Source organism: Podarcis muralis, chromosome 3 (genome assembly GCF_964188315.1).
Source record: "Podarcis muralis chromosome 3, rPodMur119.hap1.1, whole genome shotgun sequence".
NCBI classification, from domain to species: Eukaryota; Metazoa; Chordata; class Lepidosauria; order Squamata; family Lacertidae; genus Podarcis; species Podarcis muralis.
Genome location: NC_135657.1, coordinates 104,806,411 through 104,833,054, shown reverse-complemented (window position 1 = coordinate 104,833,054; position 26,644 = coordinate 104,806,411). Strand labels below are relative to the sequence as shown.

General features: G+C 42.1%; 1 protein-coding gene and 1 long non-coding RNA gene across 6 annotated transcripts in view; one reads left to right on the top strand and one right to left on the bottom strand.

Moving 5' to 3' along the window:
• The window catches only part of MACROD2 (mono-ADP ribosylhydrolase 2), a 997,146-nt gene extending 978,432 nt beyond the window's left edge, over positions 1 to 18,714 (top strand). For all 5 annotated transcript variants that reach the window (XM_077926445.1, XM_077926442.1, XM_077926444.1 and 2 more), the window contains 2 exons: positions 7,177 to 7,245; positions 13,972 to 18,714. In XM_077926445.1, the coding sequence (XP_077782571.1) occupies positions 7,177 to 7,238 (62 nt within the window). In that variant the 3' untranslated portion in view covers positions 7,239 to 7,245; positions 13,972 to 18,714. The remainder of the gene's footprint in view (positions 1 to 7,176; positions 7,246 to 13,971) is intronic.
• LOC144327315 (uncharacterized) overlaps positions 7,207 to 26,644 on the bottom strand; it is an 87,202-nt gene continuing 67,764 nt past the window's right edge. Inside the window, exon 4 of the long non-coding RNA XR_013392379.1 lies at positions 7,207 to 7,340. This is a non-coding gene — a long non-coding RNA (uncharacterized LOC144327315). The remainder of the gene's footprint in view (positions 7,341 to 26,644) is intronic.

The window sequence follows — 26,644 nt, the reverse complement described above, 5'->3', positions numbered from 1 at the left end:
CATGGCACAGCCGAGAAGCACAGCCGTAGAGGAAAATATGCACGAGCAGACAAAAGCATTTCGTGTTTTTGTTCTCTCTTCCCTCCCAGCTCCACAGTCTCCTGGTGTGCTTTGAAAATAAGTCAGCCACTATTAGAGGATAAGGATTAAAATTAGCTGCGTTTGAATTTAGAGAATGTCATCATTCCTTTCTGTCAACCATATCTCTAAACAGAGTCTCTCTCACTCACACACATACATTTCAGTTAGCTCATTCCAAACACCTTTGGGCCGTTTAGTCAGTTTGAGGTTCTGTCTTACAGAGATATGTGCATTATAAATGCTTGTTGTAAACACAGGTGGATTGTCCTTTTGCTGCATGTCATAGGTAGTTTCCAAGCTCTTAAAATATATATTGGAATAAAACATACCCAGCAGTCTATTTTTGGCTATTATCCCAGTTGAAGAATATTTCTCCTCAGCCCCTAACAACACACACACGTTTTCTGTGGTGTTGCAGATATCCAAAGCTTGAGCATGGCAACTCAACATGTTAAACCACGTATTCGTCTTACCCAGTTTCTTTTGGCTTAGACATAACTAAGTTTTCATTTAATTTGAGTAGTTGCATTTTGAGCATGATTCATCTAAATACATTACAAAAAATACATTGGGGGGTGTATTTCAAGCTGCTCCTGAGCATGAATGGTGACTTACATGATTACTATTGTGCTTTATTTCATTTGGTGTACGCAGACATATTTTACGGGACGCGGGTGGCACTCTGGGTTAAACCACAGAGCCTAGGACTTGCCGATCAGAAGGTCGGCGGTTCGAATCCCCACGACAGGGTGAGCTCCCGTTGCTCGGTCCCAGCTCCTGCCAACCTAGCAATTCGAAAGCACGTCAAAGTGCAAGTAGATAAATAGGTACCGCTCCGGCGGGACGGTAAACGGCTTTTCCGTGCGCTGCTTTGTTTCGCCAGAAGCGGCTTAGTCATGCTGGCCACATGACCCGGAAGTTATACGCCGGCTCCCTCGGCCAATAAAGCAAGATGAGCGCCGCAACCCCAGAGTCGGCCACGACTGGACCTAATGGTCAGGGGTCCCTTTACCTTTCAACATATTTTACACACCATGCATCAAACTTTGCCATGGTCCTGAAATCTATCTGTATATTTATTGCTTATATACTTCAGAAGTATAGTTGTCTCCTAGGCATCTAAGTTAGCCATTGCAAGCTACACGTGGGATGCAGCTCTGAAGAAGGGAAGCATGACCCCAGGGGCTCTTTGCCTTTCACACCCTCGGTAGCAAATGTGCCCTTCCAAAGACAAAGCTATCATTTACATGGGTAGCGAGGAAAGTGAAGGCTTCCTCCTGTTCCTCCTCCTCCTCCCTTTTCTATTATTGCTGAACGGTGGCTGCTGCTGTGGCCCCACTTGCACCCCTCTCCTCCTGGAGCCAATCCTAACACAGGATTTTGGTTGACTGCAGCAAGGAGGAACGGCCACCACCATTAGAGCATCTGTAGGTCCTACTTTACAGCAGTCCTCTATTAAAATAAGTCCTCTGTTTTACGGGCTCTTCAGTCTATGATAGCATAAAGAGGGAAATCAGGGGACTTGAGTTGCCCATCAGCAGTTAGCAGGTACACCGGTTAACTGGTCACTGTCTTCCCCACTGTAGTGAGGTGCATTGCATTTCTATTTAAAGGTAAAGGGACCCCTGACCGTTAGGTCCAGTCATGACCGACTGCCGCGCTCATCTCGCTTTATTGGCCGAGGGAGCTGGCGTACAGCTTCCGGGTCATGTGGCCAGCATGACTAAGCCGCTTCTCGCGAACCAGAGCAGTGCACAGAAATGCCGTTTACCTTCCCGCCGGAGTGGTACCTATTTATCTACTTGCACTTTGACGTGCTTTCGAACTGCTAGGTTGGCAGGAGCAGGGACCGAGCAATGGGAGCTCACCCCGTGGCGGGGATTCGAACCGCCAAACTTCTGATCAGCAAGCCCTAGGCTCTGTGGTTTAACTCACAGCGCCACCCGTGTCCCTTGCATTTCTATTTAAGGAACAGCAACTACTTCTAAAATATGCATTCATACTGTCCCCTCTTTTTTCGGCAATGCATTTCCCCCCCTTTACATGATGCTCAAGTGGCCATCTGAATTCATCTGCCCACTCTGTCCCTGCTTCCATTTTTGTAGAACAGTGGCAGGCAGCAAAGGCAAGACGAATCGGCAGCTCTGCAAAGGGGCCTCAAAGAGAGCCTCAAAGTATTATTAACCCATTAATTATAATACTTTTTATACGGGAGAAGTTCTTTTCTTGTATTGAAAATATTCCATGTAGTTGAGATTGGCTGTCTATGGAAAGCTAAGAGATTTCATGAAAGATTACTGCAGTAGCCCTCTTTGTAATAACACTGCAGAAATAAAGACACATGTTTCACTTTTGAGTGTGTCTAAGGAGACATTTGTTCCCCTCCGAGGTTGCATCTCCCATGTATTCTAACTTATGCCACAGATTTAGGGTTGGGAGAGCACACCTTCCCCCTTTAAATCTGTAGAACAAATAAAAAATGAACGAATAGGTTCAATCCAAATCACATATATCATTAAGGGAAATTTAATAGAACAGTGCCATCAAGCATCAGGCCAGCAGCTGCAGCAAGGTTTCTATGTGAGCATTGCCTTGATTTAAGTTTGGTGGAACATTTGCAGGAGGAAAAATTGGGCTTATTCTGGATTCTGAGGACCATGTTGATGCAGCACTTATTTTTCTACATATCTATAGAGTGTGCAGTATTATTTAAGCCTTGAACAAAGTCTGTGCACCACTGGTAAAAGGTTTAGTATTGTAGCCACACACAACCTGACAAGTTTGAAAGTTGAATACAGATGAACAATTCACAAGCAATTCAACAGACTCTTTGCAGGTGTGTTGATATAACAAGAGTGACTCAGAAGCAGACATGCTTCATAGCATATGACCAGCATATTTACATTTTTTTTGTCTTCTTTATTTTTAAACTTTCATTCAGGTGTGCATTTCTTTCAGGCAATTTCAAAACTTTCACACAAGAGCTTTCCAGGGAAACTCCCAGTATCAGCAATGGATGTACCAAAACAGCTTCTTCCAGAGCATTAGTGCAGGACTTTTATAGGGACAAGTTATTAAAGCTTATGAAAGGTCTCATTCAATCCTGCAGGAACAAATCAGAAGAATGGCTGTGAAAGTATATTCAGAAGTACTAAAATCTCAGAGACCATATGTTTCTCTTATCCGTTTTACAGTCCATTTACAGTCTTTGGTTCTTTCTAATGGCAAATAACTGTATTATAATAACTGCATTTGTTGCTTTTGCAAAACTGCAACAATAGGCATTATTGTGATGGAGCTGAGGTTTAGGACATTCTATATAAAAGAAGCCTGAACTATAGAAAGGTTAGAGCTCAGGTTCCTTTTTAATTTCGATCCCTTTCTGTTTGCTTGGCATATGAGTAGAAACTGCCCACAATACCAAAGCAGATAACTGACTGGTGTGACTGCAGAATCAGATTTCAGCCGTGTTGTGTTAGTTCAGGTTTGTTTTGGTCTGTGTCTCTCATTGAAGGGGATTTATCCCCATTCCCAGCTATTGAAAATAAGACAGGACCAAGTATTGTTGATGGAAATGACTAATGTCTTCCTAGACTGCCTTAATAGAAACTTTCTCTTGCCCATGATTTCCCTGTCCGGCTAATGATTCACATCTCCAGTTCCCATTGGAAAAGAGATTTGAGTGGATAGTCACCTTTCTGTATGAAAGGCGTATGAAATTTCATTTGAAGGCCAAACCCAGTTTATATCCTTGCCTGGATATGTATGGCATCCAACTTCTTTCTTTCTTTCTTTCTTTCTTTCTTTCTTTCTTTCTTTCTTTATTTATTTATTTATTTATTTATTTATTTTTATTTGGACCAGTTATATACCGCTTGTAGTTAAACAAAACTCTAAAGCGGTTTACAACATAGGTTAAAACAACTTAAATACACAGCAAATACCAAAACAAAAAGGAGAGAATTTCCACGTTCTAGAAAACTAAACAAAATAGAGCATCCTTGTCAGTATCAAAATAAACATTGCCAAATAAAAATCAGCTGCAAAAAAATGCAAGGAAAATCCATAGTAAAGGACTAAATTCAAGCAAAATAATTAAAAATGAAAATGAGCTAAAAAGTATAAACTTCACCTTTTCAAAAAAACAAAACCTGATTCGCAATGAAGCAAAAGAAAATCAACTCATTCTTCCCCACCATCGTACATCAACCAATCATCCCATTAAATGAATCAATCCAATTAAATGCCCAGCTCCCTATTCTTTATTTTTTCTGGTCACTATCAATAATGTGGACAGGCAACACCATTTAAAGCTGCCACCGCCGTGCCTGGGAACTTCAAGACTGGATTATTGCAATGCACTCTGCATGGGGCTGGCCTTGAAGGAAACTTGCAACTGGTCCAAATTGCAGTCGTCACATTGCTGACTGGGGTTCCATTTGGAAACCCAGTTCCAAATTGAAAGAGTTGCATGGCCGAATTCAAACACATCAGTGTTTAAAAAGCCCAAAATGGCTTACCCTGCAATTGTTTCAAAGATTGCCTCTTTCCATTCAGACCCTCTCCACTTTTAAGATCAGCAGGGTGAGCCCTCTTAGCAGTTCCACCACCCTCAGGAGCTCTGGTGCGGTGGGAAGACTGGGAGACGGTATTCTCTTTGGCAGCTCCTAAGTTGTGAAACTCCCTCTCCACCGAGGTGCATCCAGCACCTCCATTCTGTAGTTTCTCCTGTATGTTGAAGATACACCTCTTCCCCTGGCCCATGAATGATATATACCGTAGTTTTCTGTGTATAAGACTATATTTTTTCCTAAATTTTTGAAGTTTAAAATAAAGGGTTGCTTATACACGGATAGTGCATAGTTGTTGTTGTTTAGTCGCTTAGTCGTATCCGACTCTTCGTGACCCCATGGACCAGAGCACGCCAGGCACTCCTGTCTTCCACTGCCTCCCGCAGTTTGGTCAAACTCATGCTGGTAGCTTTGAGAACACTGTCCAACCATCTCGTCCTCTGTCGTCCCCTTCTCCTTGTGCTTTCTTTCCCAACATCAGGGTCTTTTCCAGGGAGTCTTCTCTTCTCATGAGGTGGCCAAAGTCTTGGAGCCTCAGCTTCAGGATCGGTCCTTCCAGTGAGCACTCAAGGCTGATTTCCTTCAGAATGGATAGGTTCGATATTTTTGCAGTCCATGGGACTCTCAGTTTCCTTCAGCACCATAATTCAAAAGAATCAATTCTTCGGCAATCAGCCTTCTTTATGCTCCAGCTCTCACTTCCACACATCACTACTGGGAAAATCATAGCTTTAACTATACGGACCTTCGTTGGCAAGGTGATGTCTCTGCTTTTTAAGATGTTGTCTAGGTTTGTCATTGCTTTTCTCCCAAGAAGCACGCGTCTTTTAATTTCGTGACTGCTGTCACCACCTGCAGTGATCATGGAGCCCAAGAAAGTAAAATCTCTCACTGCCTCCATTTCTTCCCCTTCTATTTGCCAGGAGGTGATGGGCCCAATGGCCATGATCTTCGTTTTTTTGATATTGAGCTTCAGACCATATTTTGCGCTCTCCTCTTTCACCCTCATTAAAAGGTTATTTAATTCCTTCTCACTTTCTGCCATCCAGGTTGTGTCATCTGCATATCTGAGGTTGTTGATATTTCTTCCGGCAGTCTTAATTCTGGCATGGGATTCATCCAGCCCAGCCTTTCGCATGATGAATTCTGCATATAAGTTAAATAAGCAGGGAGACAATATACAGCCTTGCTGTACTCCTTTCCCAATTTTGAACCAATCAGTTATTCCATATCCAATTCTAAATGTAGCTTCTTGTCCCACACAGAGATTTCTCAGGAGACAGATGAGGTGATCAGGCACTCCCATTTCTTTAAGAACTTGCCATAGTTTGCTGTGGTCAACATAGTCAAAGGCTTTTGCATAGTCAATGAAACAGAAGTAGAATTTTTCTGGAACTCTCTAGCTTTCTCCATAATCCAGCGCATGTTTGCAATTTGGTCTCTGGTTCCTCTGCCCCTTTGAAATCCAGCTTGCACTTCTGGGAGTTCTCGGTCCACATACTGCTTAAGCCTGCCTTGTAGAATTTTAAGCATAACCTTGCTAGCGTGTGAAATGAGTGCAATTGTGCAGTAGTTGGAGCATTCTTTGGCACTGCCCTTCTTTGGGATTGGGATGTAGACTGATCTTCTCCAATCCTTTGGCCACTGCTGAGTTTTCCAAACTTGCTGGCATATTGAGTGTAGCACCTTAACAGCATCATCTTTTAAAATTTTTAATAGTTCAGCTGGATAGTGCATAGTACATTTTCTTAATTCTGAGTCCCAAAAATTCTGTCTTATAAACAGAAAAATACGGTATATAGGAGCCACCCTATTCTTGTGACTGTAATTTGTTTTTAAAATTCTATTTTAATTGTATTAAAATTGCTGTAACCCATTGTGAGATATTAATGGAGTAAGGAAAAATAATAACAACAGCATGTCTTGGGTGCCTGTGCAAATTCTTCTGCATAGAGTAGCAGCTCAGAGAATCATCCCTGTGTAGGGCTCTGTGGCCTCTGTCTCAGAGCATTTCTTCAGTAGTCAGACGATGAAGGAGCTCATGAAGAATAAAGGAAATAAAGTGAGAAGCATACTTGCTGCCTGGACCTGCATTATATAGCATTTGACTGTAGTGCTTGATAAATACTGTTTTGCCTCTCAGGTCCTGCTGTGATGCAGCTATTGGATTCTCCCAATCTTGTGAGATTGGAAACGAAAACATTGCAACATCTGAATACTCTTCATGTAAAAATTGCACCAAATAACATTAGTGGTAATATCAAAGGTGGTATTTCAAATTGGGGGTTGGAGGGTGCCAGATTCACAGCAATTATAGCAACATTCCTATTTAAAGAAAGTGAATTGGGCTTTGAGGTGTGGAACTTCTCATAGAAGTGCTAGCAGTTCGGATGAATTTGTATTACATATTGATGTTTGGAAATGTACTTATGCAATGGATTGCTCTGAAAATAAGGATATAGTTCAGTTACTAGTGCTATTAGAAATGTGCCGAAGTATAATCTTACTACTATTTAATTTGTAGTTGAAATGAATAGTCAGGCTGAAGACATAGATGAACCTACAGAATCCCAGACAGACAATTAATTTGTAGGTAAGTCAATTCACTTTTCTTTTCTGTCGTCATTTTTTCTTTTCATTAGCTGGCTCATGTATGATTCATGTATAGTCTTTCTGCAAGTTTTGGGCCTGTAGAAGCCAAGAAAAACAAAAGAAAAAGAGCATGAATCACACTTACATTCCAGAATTCTAAAATTCAGGAGATTGTATATGTGCCAATCACACATTCAGTCCCAGCTGTCAAGGGCTGAAGATATGTATGGGCAACAGAACTCCATTATATGAGAATCTGAGTAAATAACTGGTGTGAACCAAACTTTACAGCTGCAACCATTTTCATGTTTGCAGAGAATCGGGGAAAAAAGAAGAGCTGCTACCATTTCAGACACAGCTGCTAGTTGTTTCAGAGTCATGCCAGATTCACCTTCCATTTATCTATGTGATGAAGAAGATAATGCTTTTTCTGAATTGGCCATGACATCACTTCACATGCAAAAGGAGTGGGGAGAGAAAGATTCTGCTACAGCAGATATGCCACTACTGTGTCTGATCTTTAAATATCCTACCCATGAAAATGAGTGATCATCTCTCTATATATTACTGTATATACAGAAATGTAAAGGTAAAGGGGTTAAAGTGGTCTACGATTAACCATGAAATCCTACACATGTCCTCTCAGAAGACATTCAGTTTAATAGGATGTATTCAGAGTTAAGCATGTCTAGAATTACAGCAATGTGACCTACATACAATTTAAAAAAAAAAAAATATTAAAAATGGAAATTAGTTGCCAAATAAATCCGGTAACAGCATTCTGGATGACATCCCAAGAGAGGATGTATTCTGTGGTCACCAAGGTGGGACCCATGGGCACAGATGTGCCTAGGCAGACATTTGCTTGAACCCACAGGATTTCTTCCACCTGCTTCTTGCTCAGTTTATTCTTGAAAGAAGCATTCTATTGTTGCCAACAGAATAGGTTGTGTTGTGCCTGTGTCTGTTTCCTCGGTTGACATGCCCCAAAAGCTTGGCAACCCTATAGATGTGTATGTTTTATTTATCTGTATACCATCCTTCATCTGAAGATCACAGGGAGGTTCACAACGTGTGTGTGTGTGTGTGTGTGTGTGTGTGTGTGTAGACCAACAAAACTCCAGCAAAAGCAATGTGAGCAATTAAGAATGATGACTTTTTTTAAAGCTGGAACTTACAAGAACTCCATTCCAGCACCTCTCAGGTGTATGCCATTGCCATTTTAAGAGGACAAGGGAGATGTTCTTGGTGAGTTTTTCTAGAAAAATAGCACTGCAGAATGAGCATGTTGAATTACAGCTTAGGAAGATGATAAGCAATACATACTGGCTAGAATTAATCTTTGCAGTAGACTGGCTTTTGAACTGTCCTGCATATATTTGTTGTTGTTTAGTCGTTTAGTCGTGTCCGACTCTTCGTGACCCCATGGACCAGAGCACGCCAGGCACCTCTGTCCTCCACTACCTCCCACAGTTTGGTCAAACTCATGCTGGTAACCTCAAAAACGCTATCCAACCATCTCGTCCTCTGTCGCCCCCTTCTCCTTGTGCCCTCCATCTTTCCCAGCATCAGTGTCTTCTCCAGGGAGTCTTCTCTTCTCATGAGGTGGCCAAAGTACTGGAGCCTCAGCTTCACGATCTGTCCTTCCAGTGAGCACTCAGGTCTGATTTCCTTAAGAATGGATGCATTTGATCTTCTTGCCGTCCATGGGACTCTCAAGAGTCTTCTCCAGCACCATAATTCAAAAGCATCAATTCTTCGGCGATCAGCCTTCTTTATGGTCCAGCTCTCACTTCCATACATCACTACTGGGAAGACCATGGCTTTAACTATACGGACCTTTGTTGGCAAGGTGACATCTCTACTTCTCAAGATGCTGTCTAGGCCTGTCATTGCCCTTCTCCCAAGAAGCAGGCGTCTTTTAATTTCGTGGCTGCTGTCACCATCTGCAGTGATCATGGCGCCCAAGTAAGTAAAATCTCTCACTGCCTCCATTTCTTCCCCTTCTATTTGCCAGGAGGCGATGGGACCAGTGGCCATGATCTTCGTTTTTTGATGTTGAGCTTCAGACCATATTTTGCGCTCTCCTCTTTCACCCTCATTAAAAGGTTCTTTAATTCCTCCTCACTTTCTGCCATCAAGGTTGTGTCATCTGCATATCTGAGGTTGTTGATATTTCTTCCGGCAATCTTAATTCCAGCTTGGGATTCATCCAGCCCAGCCTTTCGCATGATGTATTCTGCATATAAATTAAATAAGCAGGGAGACAAAATACAGCCTTGTCGTACTCCTTTCCCAATTTTGAACCAATCAGTTGTTCCATATCCAGTTCTAACTGTAGCTTCTTGTCCCACATAGATTTCTCAGGAGACAGATGAGGTGATCAGGCACTCCCATTTCTTTAAGAACTTGCCATAGTTTGCTGTGGTCGACACAGTCAAAGGCTTTTGCATAGTCAATGAAGCAGAAGTATATGTCTTTCTGGAACTCTCTAGCTTTCTCCATAATCCAGCGCATGTTTGCAATTTGGTCTCTGGTTCCTCTGCCTCTTCTAAATCCAGCTTGCACTTCTGGGAGTTCTCGATCCACATACTGCTTGAGCCTTCCTTGTAGAATTTTAAGCATAACCTTGCTAGCGTGTGAAATGAGTGCAATTGTGCGGTAGTTGGAGCATTCTTTGGCACTGCCCTTCTTTGGGATTGGGATGTAGACTGATCTTCTCCAATCTTCTGGCCACTGCTGAGTTTTCCAAATTTGCTGGCATATTGAGTGTAGCACCTTAACAGCATCATCTTTTAAAATTTTAAATAGTTCAGCTGGAATACCATCACTTCCACTGGCCTTGTTATTTGCAGTGCTTTCTAAGGCCCATTTGACTTCACTTTCCAGGATGTCTGGCTCAAGGTCAGCAACCACACTACCTAGGGTGTACGAGGCATCCATTTCTTTCTGGTATAGTTCCTCTGTGTATTCTTGCCACCTCTTCTTGATGTCTTCTGCTTCTGTCAGGTCCTTTCCACATATGTCCTGCATATATATATATATATAATATATATATTATATATATATATATATTATATATATATATTATATATATATATATATATAACCCCTAAAAGATGTGCCAATTAGAGTTTGGTTACAGAATAAATAAAATAATAATAACTACTCACAAATATTGGCACACACATATCAGCTGGATTCCTAGATAGAAAAACAACAACCTGTGGCTTGCTGAAATAAGACAAATTCCTGTCACACCCTAATTATAAAATGCAGTTTTGAGAGCACTTTGGAAGATGGGTACTACACACACAGAGAGAAACAAATCTGTTTCTACCATTCTTTTGTAATGCTTGTTACAAGATACCAATATCATATAGACCGTGATGTGTTATTTACACCCATAATGGGATTTTGTGTATCTCAAAACCAAATATAGAAGCTTTGTAACAGTGGCAGTTCCGTCACAGAGATTTTCAAAGCGTCTTATTACTATGTGTACCTTTTTGTCCTTGTCAGTATATTGACAATATACTGCAGTGCTGCAGATGGGAGAAAGAAATAGGGCCCTGCTATAGCCTCCGTTTAAAAAGTTGTCAGGCAAAAAGGAGGGGAGGCCACACACAGCATAACAATTAAAATGCTACATTGAAATTCTTCTTTTCAGTTTCACCATCTAATTCATTTTCATTCTCTCTCTCGGCATTTATATACTAAAAATAAAGCTATCAAGTGCTTGCCATTTTAGAAATAGTTTGAAAGGCTATGACCTCCATTGAGCAGAAAAATATAACTAGTTTCTATAAACTGCTTTCATCTAAATGGAAAGACACTCTTTTTCACTGAGTAGTGAATTGAATTATTTATTTTCCCCACAAATATATGCATTAGGAGATATCAGGTGGAATTAACAAGCAAAAAAGAAATAAAAAGAAAAAAGAAAGTTATTAACCAATTCCATTGAATCTTTGTATGTTTCATTCTCAGGGAAAATAAAAATATCTGATTTGCAGAAGGTGGGAGCAATCATTCAAAACTTAACCTACTCTTGTACCTCAGTACCTCATGTATTAGCCATGGTTAGATAAACTTGACCAGGGTTGCAGAGATGGCAACCACAATTCATTTATTTTTATGTTGTAAGTGAAAATTTGTTTACAGTGCATATAGGCTAAGAAATAAGTCTCACTGAGTTTAATAGGAACTATGTTCAGGTAGGATTGCTGCCTTAAAGTCTCCACTAGAAGGTTGAGCAACTTGTGCACACGTATAAATACAGATATTTTAAATAAATGTTTATTCAAAACAAAGGAAAGAATGGACAAAAGTACAGACACTCCTATCTCGGTTTAATAAGCTGAGGTACGAATGCCATCTTTTGGCCACACAAACAGGTTCTTCCCTCCTCTCCTCATGTGAGCCACACAAAAAAGCCAGAAAGCCTTCTAGTAACTGTAGTTTAACACTGAAGTTATTACCAGCCATGGTTGGAAGTTGGCTTAATATTCTTGTTTGTTCTGAGGCCCTTAACCACAGTTTCCCAGTTTGGTTGAAACAGGAAACTATACTTAAGAGACAGGGCATCCACAAAGGTGCTGTCTGTTCAGCCGAAAGGCATCTTAAGATGAAATAGATATTGACTAAGCAGTGAAAAGATAATTTACATGTAACAAGAAATTGGGGGAATGAAGGACATGGATAAAATATATGAGAAACTCATGCAGTGTAGTGAGTTGAAGAGATGGAAGATAGGATAAAATAATACTTAACCAAACATGAAGCAGTATAATTACTTACTTATAATAAAAGATAACGTAATAGCAAAAAAGCCTGGAGGAGAGAGAGAGAGAGACAGAGAGAGAGAGAGAGGGAGGAACCCAGCCAGGTATGCCCGTATATGCAGAGAAAAAAGCTCAAGAAGATGGGGAAAACTTCAGAACAAATAATCCCTTTCACTGCAAACCTTTTACAGAGTCTAGTGTTATCGCCTTGTCTGATCAAAAAGCTTTTGTCATCTGCACTAAAGAAACTATAAGGAATCACTAATTGAATAAGCCATTTTTTAAAAAACAAAACAAAAAGCTATCTCTAATTCATATTTATATCATTATGTGATGTTTCTCAGAGTCCTTCCACTTTTGCCCGCAGAAGCTTTTAAAAATAGCAAGTAGGCAAAAGATTAGAACTTTGTGACGGCTAGAAACACACGTTCTAAGCAGATGAGATCACTCTCTTCCTTTCAGTTCCCACAAAGCTAATCAAAAAAAGGAAGCATAAGCTTTATGATGCACCACGAAGATAATTCAAGGTGATTCAAAATTAATAACTGATGCTAATAATGCTTTGGATGCAAGCTCACCATTTAATTACTCTGTGATAATCAGTTTCTAACATCCTCATAATTAAGTGCAATAGTTCATGGTAATGCTGGTGGTTAAAAATATGGATGTCACAAAGGATAGCAAATCCTGCATTTGTAATATGCATCTACTAGCTCACTGCCATGCTCATTTCACTGTGAGACAAGCATCTCCACCCACAAAAAACGGTGCAACCCGATTACAATTAATTACAATTTGTCCCACTGTTGCACCTGTGTGACCAGCATTCATAAGACAAAGCTGGCTGCTGTTGGTACACGCTTAGGACTTTTTTTGTTAATGTTTTTTAACTCCTTACTTGGACTTACTGCTTTTTGAGCATCCATCCCGATTTGTTTACACCAAGTTTGCAGAGAGGTGAGAAAACGTCCCAGTAACTTCTTAGTGAATAGCATACAACCTGAAAACTACAGTGGTACCTTGGGTTACATACGCTTCAGGTTACAGACTCCGCTAACCCAGAAATAGTACCTCGGGTTAAGAACTTTGCTTCAGGATGAGAACAGAAATCGCGCAGCAGCGGTGCAGTGACAGCAGGAGGCCCCATTAGCTAAAGTGGTGCTTCAGGTTAAGAACAGTTTCAGGTTAAGAACGGACCTCCGGAACGAATTAAGGGCTTAACCTGAGGTACCACTGTATATGGAAAAAAGCTTATGCCCCAGTTCCAAAATTAGAAATCCTTAAGTTAAGCCGGAAAGTTTGATGGTGCAGAATGCAGGCCAGAGCCAAACCACCCAACAGAAGGGTCCAGGAGGCAGCTGCTCCTCAGTTTTTCCTCCACATATTTGCAAAGCCAGGACTACTAAAATGTAATGTCAGAAGTAGCCTTCCGAAAACACAGGTAAAAGTACATCATCGGTGCTCTACAGGAGTTCTGTGACATTACAGTAATTTCATGATGAGTTGCTTTCTTTCCAGTACGTTTCCGGGCACAATTCAAAGTGTTGGTGCTGACCTTTAAAGCCCTAAACGGGCTCGGTCCAGTATACCTGAAGGAGCATCTCCACCTCCATCATTCTACCCAGACACTGAGGTCCAGCACCGAGGGCCTTCTGGCGGTTCCCTCGCTGCGAGAAGCCAAGTTACAGGGAACCAGGCAGAGGGCCTTCTTGGTAGTGGCACCCGCCCTGTGGAACGCCCTCCCACCAGATGTCAAAGAGAAAAATAATTACCAAACTTTTAGAAGACATCTGAAGGCAGGCCTGTTTAGGGAAGCTTTTAATGTTTAATAGGTTTTTGTATTTTAGTGTTCTGCTGGAAGCCGCCCAGAGTGGCTGAGGAAACCCAACCAGATGGGTTTTTTATTATGATTATGATTATGATTATGATTTCCATCCCCGCAGATGACCATGATGAGAGAAGAAGAGAAGAGGAGAGTGGAACAAGAACTGCAGTCACTGGTGCACTATATGACAACTTTATGACTAGCAGACAACAGCACACCAAGGAGAGTGCGGGGAGGGGGGGAGGGGGACTAAGGATAAGGATCCTTTACATTTGTTTCTCTTTGTTCAGTACACAACATGAAGCTTCTTTACTTTGATTACGATGTCCTGGTTCAATCTTCTTTGCTTCAACCCTGTATGTTTTTCATCTTCTTTTGAAAATCTAAGCCCCTCTGCAGAATATGTCCGCGCACACACACACACCCTAAATATTATTTCTCAGCTCTAATGCCTCTTCAAGGCAACATGTGCGAATGACCTTTAAACGTTGTTAGAGGTCTAGGGGAATGTTCGTATCCTTTGCCATACTGGTACTTGTCAGCCTGTCAAGGCCGGAGCCTCGTAGTGTTCGGCTTGTTATACTTTTCTGTGGGCAGCGGGAAAAGTATAAGAACTAGAAACGTGTGAATGGAGGCGTGTGAATGGAGATTTCAGGACCCTTGTGTCAGATATTACTGCTTCCATGTGGAATCTGCTCAAACAAACATTTGTGGTGTTGCTGAAGTTGCCTGCAGGTAGCCTTATGTAAACCAGAGGTTGGAAAATATTTCCATATGGAGATTCTCCATATGATTGAGACAATCCATCTGATAAGAGGCTTGCAAGCATTGCAACTCCTGTGTTTTTCAGTACACTTCATGTAGGGACAATTGAATTGGCTGTCGGGTGCATTTTAAGTTATCCTTCATGGATGTATGAGGTTACTCATGGGCAAACTCTTGGGTTACTCATGAGGTTACTCATGGAGTTTCTAGACTAACTTGACTTTTCATATGACAATCAATTTCCGTCGTTAGCAAATCCTTTGCTAAACTACTCACGGCATGAAACATTTTTGTACCCCAATTGTGTTGCCACATGGCCCTATATTTTATTGTCTAGTAATGGTCAGTTAGATACGGAACATTACTATCACTTTTGGTGCCCTCTGATGAGAGGGAGAGCTGATATTCTGCATCTAGCACATTATAAAATGTGGCTTCTGGCTTTAACAATTTCTTGTCAACTCTTGTTATATTTTCAACTGCATATGCACACTTTTTAATACATAAAAATGCAATTAACAGTTATTTGGTGACGAATGTTGTACCATATGTCATCTGTTCTGCTCGCAAATGCTGTGCTCGACTTAAAAACAAGAATTTTACATTCATTTTTCAACCACACTGTAAATTAAAATGATACCCTACTTGCAAGATTGAAAGAACACACAGCATGAGTCCATGGTTTGATATTTTGAAAACTATTTTCCAACTGCTGTTAAAAACAATTAGAGGAATGTTTTTACATTATGAGATTCTGGTTTAACTTATTATGCATAGACACCATCCTCCACAGTCCTAAAATAATTTTAGGAATTTTCAAAACAACAGCAACAACCCCAAACAATAAAGGTGTAGGGTGTGTGTGTGTGTGTGTGTGTGTGTGTGAAATTAAGCTAAAATCTATCAGCCCTACTCTTTTTCTTCCAGTTTTGCCAACTTGAATTTGTAAACATATTTTAAGCTTCCACAATTGTATATGGAAATATGAATTAGTTTACCGCATGCCACGTAGGTGGGTTACCAAGCCAAGGCTGCTGTTTCCATTGTGGTCTATAGTTGTGTTGCCAATTAAGCAACATTTATGTATGGGCAGGGGGAAGAAACACTGTGCTATGAAAAGATGGCATCGTCTATTGCTAATTTCACCCATCCGTTTTCAACCATCATTTTCAACCATCCGTTGCGGTGATGTCCAGAAAGTAAGATTTTTTCCCCATCTGGAATCACACAGGCATTAATATAATCAGCATTAATATGAACCTAGGTTCCCTGTATAATAAATTGTATGGGTTACATTTAAATCCATGTCGTCTGATATTTTGCTATACTTAGTAAGAATGTATTTTAGTCTCCCATTATACCTGTGGAGCTCCTGTGCCTCTTCTTTTCCATTCCTGCTAACTGGAATCAGAAGTATCTTTTTTTATGTTTTCTGCCCCACCTCCTTTCTCTTTGTGTTGATTTATCATTTCTGGGAGATTCCACATACTGTGATCAAAGGACTAGCAAGCTATACGTCACAAGACACACCCCAAATTAGCAGAGGCAATCTGCATGTAGAAGCAGTCTTCAGAGAATGGATTACCTTGCCCAATATGACCCATGCATAAAAAGAGAGATGGTGGGGCTTTTTAAAAATCCCACACATGGGGCTACCTAAATGATGCCCTTTAGTGACTCACATGCGCCTCACTACTTATCCACACTTCCTGCCCTGCTGCCTTCCTCTAGGGAAAACCACTCTTTATGCTCAATTGGAGCAAACAGCAATTTGGGTTTTCTCCAGATTGATGTTGCCTCCAATTTAGCACCAAGGAGCAGGTTTTGCCCAGGAAAGGAGAGAGGCAAGGGGGAAACCACATGGGGCAAGCAGAAGTGTGGACGAGCCCTCAGTCGAGTTGATATGCTCAGCTTTGGCTTAGCACTACATGACGTGGCAGTAAAAAAGAGAGCGGAGAGGAACAAAGCAGTATATAAATTCAATAAATACGTAATAATAAAGCAACTGTGAACTCTCCAGAAGCCCAGTAAGCCATAATTTGGAATGTTACATCATGTGAGCCAATTTTTCCCCATATGGGATTGTATGGGCAAGATTCGACTAAGGAGTCCCATCAGTCGAAGAACCGCTGCTTGTGCAATGAGGTTCCCCGTGCCCCACCAAGCACCCCTTGAATTGGTTGTGGGGGGTTCAGGAGAACCCCTGGAACAGTACATAGGGGGGAAGATAGGGGAGATGGTTCTATCCGGCAGGTTCCTGGCAGAACAATCGGAAAAGTGAAGCTGAATTCCTCCCCGTGTGTTTTTGAAAATAAGCAATGTGCACGCAATAATATAGTTTCCCATTTTCTTTTGGCTTGTGCTATACAGGCACATGCTTATGCAGACTAAGTAGTTTTTTTGTTTAAGAGCTTAGTTAGAAGTACACACAGTAGATTCTGCAGAAAATATCAAAGCTGGACATGAGCTTGGAGGTGCATGGGGTTAAATCCAGACTATGCCTACTGCCTCCACCCTTAGCCATATGTTTGGTGCTGCTTGGCAAGTGTGCCTGTAGGTGGTATCTGTGAACATGAGGATCCAACTGAGCCAGTGCACAGCAGCAGCAAATTATTCCTCTAAAAAGCCTCATCTCTGTATGTAGTGGAGAACCAAAGCCTATTGGCATCTAAATCCCCTCAGGCAGCATTGTGATTAAGTTTTAGAAAGGAGCAGACAAAAAGGGGACCAGGCTAGACAATAGAGGAATGTAGAAAAATATGCAGAGACACGAAAAGCTGTTTGAACGTCTACTGAAGATGGAGAGGTGCGCGACATAATTAACTACCAAAATACTTGGATTGGAGCCTATCCGCCCCCCGCCCCCCTTGCACATGGCAGTAATTTCATTGCCATTTCCACTTAACCTTGGTCCTCCTTAACAGTGGTGCTTCTTTCTGAAAGTTGTGCCTCAGGATGCTATCACGAAGTGTGAAGCAAACACAGAATCTCAGACGACAAAGGTGGGGAAGGTCGATTAAATCGCAACAGTCTGGTGTCAGATTTGACTCTGTGACTTATGATTTTCTCATTTGGGACTGTAGGGCTGTATGTGCTTTCGGGTCAGGCGGGGTGGCCGTTTTTAAACTAAATAATGCAGGCAATAATACAATTCCCATTTTCTCAGCTAACGCGGCACACAAAACACTCTTAATACAGCCTGAGTAGATTCTGTTAGAGCTTAGAGAAACACACGCACAGTAGGCTCCGTAGAAGATATTAAAATGTGTGAACTCTTACATTAACACCAAGTTTTACTGACATCTAAAAGATATACCGCCCCCCCATCCTGACTGCCTTCACAATACTTTGCACATGGAGAACAGAGGCCCTATATTACTTGTGTTTGCATCCAAAAACTATTATCTTAACGTTATTGTTCCTAGGTGTCCTTTTCATGTCCTCATTCTACACTGAGGGGGGAGACTCTATGCTAGCAATTGTTCTGATGATTGACAAGTTTCCTTTTCATAAAAAGTTTACAGATGAGATGTCTGGGACATTACTTTCTCTAATATTGGACCGCATACTATTCACTGCAGCTAACTGTAAATCTCTCCCTGAAGCACTGAAAAGCCTCTTTTGTGAATTAACACTGTTCTGCTTATGCACTTGATTTCAAAGAAGACATTTCTCTATATGCAGTGCATGTTCGCTTTGCTTTTAAAATGACAAAGTTAGCAAAATATGTTGGATATATTTTCTTGGGAAATAGGATTTTTATCATACAATTCATCAAGGATTTGCCTTACCCTGACATTTGTGATATAAAGAAAGTCAGGAAAAAAATGTAATTTTCTTGATCAAAAATATGTTTTTACTTCAATGCAAATAAATGTAGTCTCTTGCTTGCAAAATATCTTCTAATATAGACTGCTAAATAGGGTTAACACAAGCCTCTTTTGTTAATCTGACATTTAAATGCTGGACTTGCTGATGAATCTGTTCTTTTCCTTTTGTCTGTGCCATACATAACTGAAAACTCTAACAAATGATGCCTTCATACTAAAATGTTTGTGAAAAACAAAATCAGAATAAAACTTGTTCTGAGATTGAAGCTGAATTGCTTGTGTTCCTCCCAGATTTGCAAAATGTGTGTTCCATGGGCTCTGTGCTATTTAACATTGAGTTTAGTCCTATCAACATTGTCATTGATGTTTTCCCTGAAGAAAGAGTGCTCATGATGTTTGGAGATTATTCAAATATTGAAAAATATTGCAAAAACTATAGAGAACATTATTTAAATAGGAAGATGCACAAAATTCTCACCACTGTTGAAAGTTCTGGCCTTAGTATAGCTGCTTTCACCAATAATACACTCTCACCCTGAGATCATCAAAAGTATTGCTGAAATATCTGAATCTGTACCAACACAGAAGTGTGTGCACGAATCACAAGAATTGGTTCAGACACCAATTCAATGCTTCAGGAAACAGCCTGCCTCATCCCAAAGTGCTTTGACAGCTGCCTGAATCAGCTCAAATTTTGTTTTATGGTTGGTGGTTTGCTTGTTTCCTTTGTCTGCATGAAGGGCAGGTGGGAGGCACATATCCTGAGAAAGAGCACATGCCAAAGAGTTATGAGCTCTTGAAAAATTACCAGTGGCAATGTTTATCCCACACGTTCTCCAATGATGCTTGTTACTTGCCAACTCAATTCTCAAGTAAGACAAGGGATGTTTGCCTTCTCAAGGGGGCTGGAAGAAGAGGGTAGCTGTAGGATTGTCAGTATGCTATGCTCTACACTATGAAGTATAAAATGTGCAACAAGCCCATACCTGGTAGTTGATGGGCCTAGGTCCAAAACAGAAGCCCCAGAATTTCTCAAATATAGTAGCCCTACAACACTTCCCTGTTTTTTAGTAGTTGTAAGAGAAAGGTAAGTTAAAGGTAAAGGTACCCCTGACCATTAGGTCCAGTCACAGACAACTCTGGGGTTGCAGCACTCATCTCGCTGTATAGGCCGAGGAAGCGGGCGATTGTCCGCAGACAGCTTCCGGGTCATGTGGCCAGCATGGCTAAGCCACTTCTGGCGAACCAGAGCAGCGCACGGAAACACTGTTTACCTTCCCGCTGGAGTGGTACCTATTTATCTACTTGCACTTTGACGTGCTTTCGAACTGCTGGGTTGGCAGGAGCTGGGACCGAACAATGGGAGCTCACCCCATTACGGGGATTCGAACCGCCGATCTTCTGATCGACAAGCCCTAACACATCCACACAAACACAATCTAAAAAGGTGTAACATAGCAAGCTGTCTTAAACCAAATCAGACCATTAATCCATCAGTGTTTCTCAAACTTAGGTCTCCAGCTCTTGTGAGACTACAATACCCATCATCCCTGACCACTGGTTCTGATAGTGTGGGATGATGGGAACTGTAGTCCAACAACGACTGGAGATGCAAGCTTGAGAAGCGCTGAAGTTCATTCTGGTTAATAGTATCAGATGGTGGCTCTGTCCAGGGAGATCTGTCTGGGATTTAGAACTTGGGACCATATTTGTGCAAGAGCGGATGCTCTGCCATTGAACTGTAGCTCCTCCAAGCAAGCAAGGAGGCTGCCACACATACATCTACGTGCCAGCAAGAAAACAGCACCAGACATCCAAACACATTCAACACAGATGCAGAAAGACATCCACCTGCTTACTGCTGATGGGCAATGACAATAATTTCCTGCACATCAAATTTGGGAGGCAAAATTGTTATAAGAACCTGGCTGGAGTCGTTTTTTTGCTCTAACCTCACATACGACAGATTTCACAGTGTTCTGTCTAAAGCAAGCCGTTTCCACGAAAGCCAAACAAGCTGCACAGGAAACCCAAGTATTTCCATAAGCAAAACCATTCAGCCAAAACAGCTCTGAATCAAAAGTTCCATCAACGCAGCTACCCTGTTTTCAGTGCAATGATAATTGTAAGACTCCTTTGTTATTCTGATCCTCCAGCTCGGGTCAGTAGTTTTCTTCTTCCCCTTGGAAATCCCATCCTGGTCCGCTTGCCGGACAAATGTGCATGAGTACAGCTGGGGGGCAGGGGAGGGGGCAAAATGATAGGAGGCCATATCTACTTTGCTAAATGAAAATTATACAATGAGAGCTTGGTTCTACAGCCACTCCAGATTTGGGATGAGGTTTGTTGAACACTGAAAGTGCTCCTTTGCCATTTTTCCTCAATGAGATAATGCTGGTAAAAAAGACTCTACCTTTTCTAGCCTTCTGCCATTGTGGTTTTTGTGTCTCTGTTTAAAAGCCCAGAGTAAGAACAATTCAACCATCAAAAATTCTTCCATTCATCCCATGTGTTGCCTGCAACTACCCTTGACAGCTCCACCCAATCAATCCTTCCTTCCTTGTTGACTGAATATATATTCCACCCTATACCACAAATAAGGTGTTGATTTTGTACTGTTCAGGTTTGGTTTGAGGTGCACATAAATCCCCAGCTATTTTTAAACCCATCTTTAGTGGAAGGAGCAGGTGCGGGGGATACAGGATTTTCACGGTCGCACTACATGTGTCCTTGCACTTCTTATGTTATTTCATCTTTCCTGGCAAAATGCTTAATCAGAATGACAAAAACAGTATCACTTGGTTGGAAGTAAAAAGGTAAAGGTACCCCTGCTGGTACGGGCCAGTCTTGACAGACTCTAGGGTTGTGCGCTCATCTCACTCAAGAGGCCGGGGGCCAGCGCTGTCCGGAGACACTTCCGGGTCACGTGGCCAGCGTGACAAAGCTGCATCTGGCGAGCCAGAGCCGCACATGGAAATGCCGTTTACTTTCCCGCTAGTAAGCGGTCCCTATTTATCTACTTGCACCCGGGGGTGCTTTCGAACTGCTAGATTGGCAGGCGCTGGGACCGAGCAACGGGAGCGCACCCTGCCGCGGGGATTCGAACCGCCGACCTTTCGATCGGCAAGCCCTAGGCGCTGAGGCTTTTACCCACAGCGCCACCCGCGTCCCTTGGTTGGAAGTAAGGGAAGCTAAAAGGCTGGACTGGATGAATCCCAAGCCAGAATTAAGATCATGGCCACTGGTCCCATCACCTCCTGGCAAATAGAAGGGGAAGAAATGGAGGCAGTGAGAGATTTTACTTTCTTGGGCTCCATGATCACTGCAGATGGTGACAGCAGCCACAAAATTAAAAGACGCCTGCTTCTTGGGAGAAGAGCAAATACAAACCTAGACAGCATCTTATAAAGCAGAGACATCACCTTGCCGACAAACGTCCGTATAGGTAAAGCTATGGTTTTCCCAGTAGTGATGTATGGAAGTGAGAGCTGGACCATAAAGAAGGCTGATCGCCAAAGAATTGATGCTTTTGAATTATGGTGCTGGAGGAGACTCTTGAGAGTCCCATGGACTGCAAGAAGAGCAAACCTATCCATTCTGAAGGAAATCAGCCCTGAGTGCTCACTGGAAGGACAGATCCTGAAGCTGAGGCTCCAATACTTTGGCCACCTCATGAGAAGAGAAGACTCCCTGGAAAAGACCCTGATGCTGGGTAAAATGGAGGGCACAAGGAGAAGGGGACGACAGAGGATGAGATGGTTGGTTCCCGAAGCTACCAGCATGAGTTTGACCAAACTGTGGGAGGCAGTGGAAGACAGGAGTGCCTGGCGTGCTCTGGTCTATGGGGTCACGAAGAGTCGGACACGACTAAATGACTAAACAACAACTCTAAAACAGCCGGAGGGCACCAGGTTGGGGAAGGCTAGGCCAGATTCTGGTGCATTTGAACTGCTGGGAAAAAATATGACGTGGACTTCTAAATGCTGCAAATGTGGCTGTAGGTGGATGTCCTGATTCCTGAACTACAGTGACCTAGATAGACTTTTGCTCCTTCCAACTCTTTGCTTCTCTGTAACATGCTTTATGACAAGTTTTTGTGAACTCTGACTATGTTGCTTAAATTAGAGTAAGGCCAATTGTGTTGGCAGTAGACGAGGACGCCCCCCTCCCTTTCCCTGCTAGGTGGTTTCTTCAAGATCTGCAGAGGTTGTTTACCATTAAGAATAATGTAGCATATTAACACTTCCAGGAAAACAAAATAATAATTGCATCCCTTTAAAAAAATGATAATAGAGCAGCAAAGTTTTTTAGTTGCTCACTGAGAATTCTCTTCCCAGTGTGACAAATTAGTCCTTTGCCTTTGACTATCTTCCATTTAAATTAAACACAAGATAAAACACAATGAGAGGCACGGAGTGGTTTGTTTTGCAGAAAAATAAATACATCCAAATGGGGAGCCCGAGAGCAGGAGCAAAAGGTCATAGGATACATTTAGCACTTTTGATATTGCTGCATAGCCATCCAGCTGGGATGGCTACATGACATGCAATGCCTGGTTGCTTTTGTACAGTGGTAGCTCCTGCCTATTACTTTCCAAATTAAAATCTGCTGCTTTTGGTAGCGAGACCAAATCCGAATTCTGCTTCAACATAAACACTTGGGACAAATAGCCTCTCAACTAGCAATGTCAGGTTTCACTGGCCTTTTTCAATCCATTTCTAAGATTATCAAGTAACCTATTCATTTCAATAATTGCAGCTGTTCTGCAATTATGCCAAATCTTTGTGGAGTCTTTGTTCTGATTTGTTTGTGGGGTGGTTATATGACAATGAGCATTCATCGTGGGTTGCTTGTGGGGTGTTTATATGTCTTTCCCTTAATCATTTCTCTATCCCACACTTTTCAGGGCATTTCCCCACCTAACTGCAGAAAGCTGTTGTTAATTTTTAAGTAGCTTTGTTGCATTGAGGTGACGGAACAATTTTATGCACTTTTAATTGCACAAATATTGGGCTCCAGTGTGCACTTGAATCCCTCCTGCAAAACAGTGACCATCTGCAGGTGAACTTAGTCTTTTGCTTGTTTTTCAGAACACAAGCTCCCAGAATTTGGGTGAAGGGTAGCAATAGCAACATGTAGCTTACATAGACATTACTAGTTCAACTGGCTTAATCACCACTTCCTCACCCCCAGGCTGTCCTGGGAGTTGTAGTTCTAGGAAAAGGAAGGGGAAAGCCATAGATCATTAGCAGAGAATTCTCAGCACCCTTGCCCGACAACAATCCCCAGGATTCCAAGAGGTTGTTCTTATTGTTTTCCCTGGTCCCCTGCTATCAGTGTTCACTCACTTGCAACCAGATCCTCTACATATTTAGCCAAAAGCAACTTCCACTGATTTCAATGGGACTTGCTCTCAACTATCTGTGCTGTCCACCCCGAACAGATAAAATGACTTGGGGAGGCAGGTAGTTAGAATACCCAGTGATTTGTACAAATTGCGAAACCACGGAAGACAGGCTCAAAAGGCCTCAGTAGGGATTTGACTACGTTCACATTTAAAGGCAGACTTATCAAAAATTGCACTTTCCAAAACAATTCACAAACCAAAGTACAGCCAACCTTCAAAATGTGCACATCTCTGAATTTTGCAATGCAGTTCTCCAGCCAAGTAACGCTTACAAAAAAATGCATGTAAGAGGGCAAAGTGCGCATAACAGTGCATCTCTCATATATGGGGAAATTGCTTTGCCTGAAGAAATTTGCACTGACATTTTTTTCTAAAAGACCAGTGGCGTAGTGTGGGGGGTGCAGGGGGGGCCGGCCGCACCGGGCGCAACATCTGGGGTTAGGGCAAATCCACAGGTTAGGGGGGTGCAAATCCACGGGTTAGGGGGCGCAAATTACTTGCCTTGCCCCGGGTGCTGACAACCCACGCTACGCCACTGTAAAAGACAACACCCAAATATTGCTGCAGAATGTGGAGCATGGAATTTGTGATGAGGAAAATGAGAAACTGAATGAAATGAAACTGACAGATTTGCCTGTTCCTGTTCCTCCAACTGCCTAATCCTCAATCCCAGGGTTCTTCCCCTATGGAGAGAGACAAATATAGGCAAGAATAATGGCAGAGACTCTTGGTGGCTGAGATAAAGCTTGGTTGGCCTCAAGCCTTGATCTGAGGAAAGATTTCTGATATATTCACAACCATTGATTCTGCAAAAACAGCAAACTACTCGTCACTGAAGAAAACTTTTGACTACACAAACAATAGGATTTGGGATGGATCTCCAACTTCATCTGCATCTCATAGCCTTGTCCTAAAGTCTGAGTCACCCTGACCCTATCCTTGTTGGAAGGCCGTGTAGGTATTTAATACTATACCGTATTTTTCGCTCTATAGGACACACCAGACGATAAGACGCACCTAGTTTGGGGGGGAGGAAGCACGAAGAAAAAAATTCTGAACCCCAGAAGCCGGAACAGCAAAAGGGATCACTGTTCTGGCTTCGGGGACAGCCTTTGAAGCCTCTGCAGGGCACCCCGCTGCCCTGTGGAGGCTTTGCGCAGCTAACCCCAAGCTAGAACAGCGAGACAGAGCGCTGCGCAGCGCTCCGTCTCCCTGTTCTGGCTTTGGGCTAAACCACGCAGCCTGATTCGCTCCATAAGACGCACACACATTTTCCCTTACTTTTTAGAAGGGAAAAACTGCGTCCTATAGAGCGAAAAATATGGTAAATCAGGCAAAGGCAAACTCGGCCCTCCAGATGTTTTGGGACTACAACTCCCATCATCCCCGACCACTGGTCCTGTTAGCTAGGGATGATGGGAGTTGTAGTCCCAAAACATCTGGAGGGCCGAGTTTGCCTATGACTGCTATAAATACATGGCAAAAGAGTGTATATCCAGCTCTACCCCTGCAGGCTAGCCTGGATTTAGCAGGCAAATTCTGGTTTCCTCTGCTAAGCATGTAACTGAACAAGCTAGCCAGGCAAAATATATCCTCATTCAACCGTCTCCTTCTGCTGTACTATGCATTGAAGTGATGCTAATGAGTTCAATGATAATGTCTGAGATCACAAACATGCTATTAAGCAGTGACTGGAAACACTGTCTAAAGAATCATGCCAAAGTGAGCCTTCTCCGTGATCAAAGAGTGGGATTTTAACTCCCACATAATACATTCTTACACCTGCCTCCTAGCATTTCAGGTGAGCAAACACTGACACTACAATGTAGGGTTGTCTCCGTGGAAAACATGTACTAGCAATACCACAAGCTACAAAAATGGGTGCATGATCAATGACTGTAATGATTCCTGTAACGATTCCAGTATATCAGGGGAAACATTGCGAATCCATATTCAAGAGAGCTCAGAACATTGGATATTGTAATATGAATGCCGTCAGAAACAGTAGCAACTTTATTAAACATTTGTGAATGCCCAAAGGCTCTGGCTACTTCATTTGTTTAGCACAAGTGGTGTGCTAGGTGCTGAACCCAAAGGGCTTTCAAGTAATGGATAAGAAAAGGAGAAAGATAGGGGAAAGCCAGGGACTAATTCAGAATAGTGTTAATTCAAGATGCCAGTAAAGTTCACCTCCCAAGCTTCCTTCAAGGAAACCTTCTGGAGAACCACAGACACAACCCGATCTCCTTTTTATTGTGCATTCATGATGAGTTATGCTCATGATGCTATTGAGGCGGCCACAGACAATATCCCTTCACATCTGTTTGCACTTGCAAAAGTTTTGGGGCAGTCACACCCTTCATTTCCAGTCAATCCTATAACTTGCTGCTGATGTCTCGTTAATGTTCTATACCACAAACGTTCTGGTTAATCTCATGTTCTGACCAATATCCATTTCAAAATGACAAATAACTTTCTGCTGGAGTAAATACAAACACAACTACTCTATTTGCACTTTAGTAAAGTACCCAATCCATGATCGGATGAAATAATATTCCTTAAATGTGAAATGTGGACCACTTATAAACACCATCTCCAACTCCTTTAAAGATTCCATCAGTGGTGTCTCTGAAAATTCTTACACATCACTTGGGAAGACAAGTGAACTAATGCCAGTGTACTAGAAGAAGCAAAGATCACCAATGTCGAAGTAATGATTCTTCAACAACAACTTCGTTGGACTGGTCATGTTGTTTGGATGCCTGATTATCGTCTTCCAAAGCAACTAC